The sequence below is a fragment of the Lampris incognitus genome, chromosome 2, assembly GCF_029633865.1.
Source record: "Lampris incognitus isolate fLamInc1 chromosome 2, fLamInc1.hap2, whole genome shotgun sequence".
Lineage (NCBI taxonomy): Eukaryota > Metazoa > Chordata > Actinopteri > Lampriformes > Lampridae > Lampris > Lampris incognitus.
The window spans coordinates 115523687-115526240 of NC_079212.1; the positions used below are offsets into that span (position 1 = coordinate 115523687).

The window sequence follows — 2554 nt, forward strand, 5'->3', positions numbered from 1 at the left end:
TTTTCCTTCGGCTTTGCTGACTCTACCCACCGTGTGTTGTACTGAACCTTTTACATCTTGCATGTCGGCAGAGAGGACGTTGGTTGAAGATTTGAGTTCCTCAATAGATTTTCCAATCGAAGAGCCTTGCTGCTCGATCGCTAGCACAGCCACGATGTTGTCTGCCGTTTCTTGTTCCGTTTTCCCTTTTTTTGAGAGAGGCGGGTTTTTTGTTGTTGTTCTGTTTGTTTTCTTGAGTAGCAGGTGAGCGACCTTCACTTTTGCGTTTAGCTGAATAAGTGTGAGACATTACTTCAGATCAGCAGAATAAGTCTGGAATGCTACGTTTCTGTGTAAGTTGGAGGAAAGTTCCGAAATAGCGTCTACTACTCTGTCGCCATCTTTGCCGTCCTCAATGAAATCTCACCGCCATCCTACTTGACTTGAGTGGGCTTACAAATGACAGTGTGTGTGTGTGTGTGTGTGTGTGTGTGTGTGTGTGTGTGTGTGTGTGTGTGTGTGTGTGTGTGTGTGTGTGTGTGTGTGTGTGTGTGTGTGTGTGTGTGTGTGTGTGTGTGTGTGTGTGTGTGTGTGTGTTTTCTTGGGGGTAAATTAAGTAAAGCCTATTACATTTCTGCATTTCTACATGAGCCACTATGCTGAACATACATACACCCGAACGCGTGCGCGCACGGAGAGGCAGGCGGGGGGGGAGAGAGAGAGGGGGAGAGAGAGAGAGAGAGGGGGAGAGAGAGAGAGAGAGAGAGAGAGAGAGAGAGAGAGAGAGAGAGAGAGAGAGAGAGAGAGAGAGAGAGAGAGAGAGAGAGAGAGAGAGAGAGAGAGAGAGAGAGAGAGAGAGAGAGAGAGAGAGAGAGAGAGAGACAGACAGACAGACAGACAGACAGACAGACAGACAGACAGACAGAGACAGAGAGACAGAGAGAGAGTGAGAGAGCGAACCACAAGACAAGCATCCACAACCTCAAACATGATGTGTCGGAGTGTGCAATGAGAGAAAGGACTGCCAAATCTTTATTCTCCACCGCTGAGAGGAGTCGCATCGCTCCTGCCGGGCGCCTGGAGTACATGTTGTCGTTTTCCTTAATTGGTTCTTTCTTCATTTTGTGGAGGATTCATCACAGGATGCTCGACAGCTTGTTTCTACTACGAGGCGTTACACCGTTTCAATATTAACACTAAAACGGTGGTGAACGGTGGAGAAAAAAAAGATGCTTCTCATCCTGTCTACTTTATACAGTTGTTTTTGGCTATGTGAGCTGGGTCGACTCTGGTATTGGGTCTTTACGCGTTAGGAGGGCAGGAGAAGGATTTCCCTATCGCGATTAAATCGCCCTTCGCCCGCAGAATTGATTGATTGATTTAAAAATCACTCGGATTAAGTGAGACTACATCGTCAACAGCAGAATCGGAATTATTTACTTGCTTGTTCTTGATGGGACCGTTGGGCCATTTTGCTTTAATTATACAAGTGGTTTTTTTTTAAATTTCTCTTCATCTTTCCAGCCCACGGATTCCGAAAGCGCAGCTGAGGGATCGTTGAAGACAGCAGATCAGACGAGGGGAACACTATAGATAATATTGTTGTGGAGGGAGGGAAAAAATGCTGCCCTCGCAAGAAGCCTCCAAAATCTACCATGACAATTATATGCGGAACTCTCGGGCCATTGGGGTCCTTTGGGCCATATTCACCATCTGTTTGGCCATTATCAACGTGGTGGTGTTCATTCAGCCCTACTGGATTGGCGACAGTGTGACCACCCCACACGCTGGTTACTTCGGCTTGTTCCACTACTGCGTGGGCATCGGGAACTCCAACCGGGAGCTCACCTGCCAGGGAACCTTCTCCGATTTCGGCTCCATCCCATCGGTCGCCTTCAAGGCGGCCTCCTTCTTCGTGTTGCTGTCCATGGTGCTCATCCTGAGCTGCATCGCTTGCTTCGTGCTCTTTTTCTTCTGCAACACCGCCACTGTCTACAAGACGTGCGCCTGGATGCAGCTGCTATGCGGTAAGAGCTTGCTCCACGGGACGATGGGCGCAATGGTAGCGCATCATTCATTCTGTGCACGAACAGTCTTGTTCAACACTAGTGCTCCCGCCCCTACCCCCCCCATCTGTTTTGCTTTTTCTTTGCGCGCACGTATGCTTTCCTCAAAGTCTTTCCTATCACGTTAATAACACCAGAGTTCCGTTTATTTTACTAATGAAGTCATTTAGCCGAGTGGATGAAACGGTTTGGTACATTAATTATGTTGCGTTATGTTAATGAAGCGTCGCCAGCAGTGTTGCATCAAAGATCACACTTTCTATTTTGGTGCCGTCTGCCCACCCGACTAGACCACGTTAGTCATGATCCACACTTGCTTTGCACTACATCTTCAACTCGTTGATTCATGTAAAGATTCACTTCGATGAATGTCTGTGATGAGAGGATTTATCAGACCACACAGTGTGGATCTATCATCTCTGATCAGAGCTGAGATTGTGAATAAAATAATCTCAGATTTGTCTCGTGCACAATACAACGAAATAGGTTTTCCAGATTGGGTGAGGTGG

The 2554-nt window shown here is 47.4% G+C and overlaps 1 protein-coding gene across 1 annotated transcript in view; it reads left to right on the forward strand.

The window, feature by feature from the left end:
• The first annotated feature begins 1597 nt into the window (after window positions 1-1597).
• The window catches only part of lhfpl4a (LHFPL tetraspan subfamily member 4a), a 79846-nt gene continuing 78889 nt past the window's right edge, over window positions 1598-2554 (forward strand). Inside the window, exon 1 of the mRNA XM_056301343.1 lies at window positions 1598-2006. Coding sequence (XP_056157318.1) covers window positions 1601-2006 — 406 coding nt within the window. The 5' untranslated portion in view covers window positions 1598-1600. The remainder of the gene's footprint in view (window positions 2007-2554) is intronic.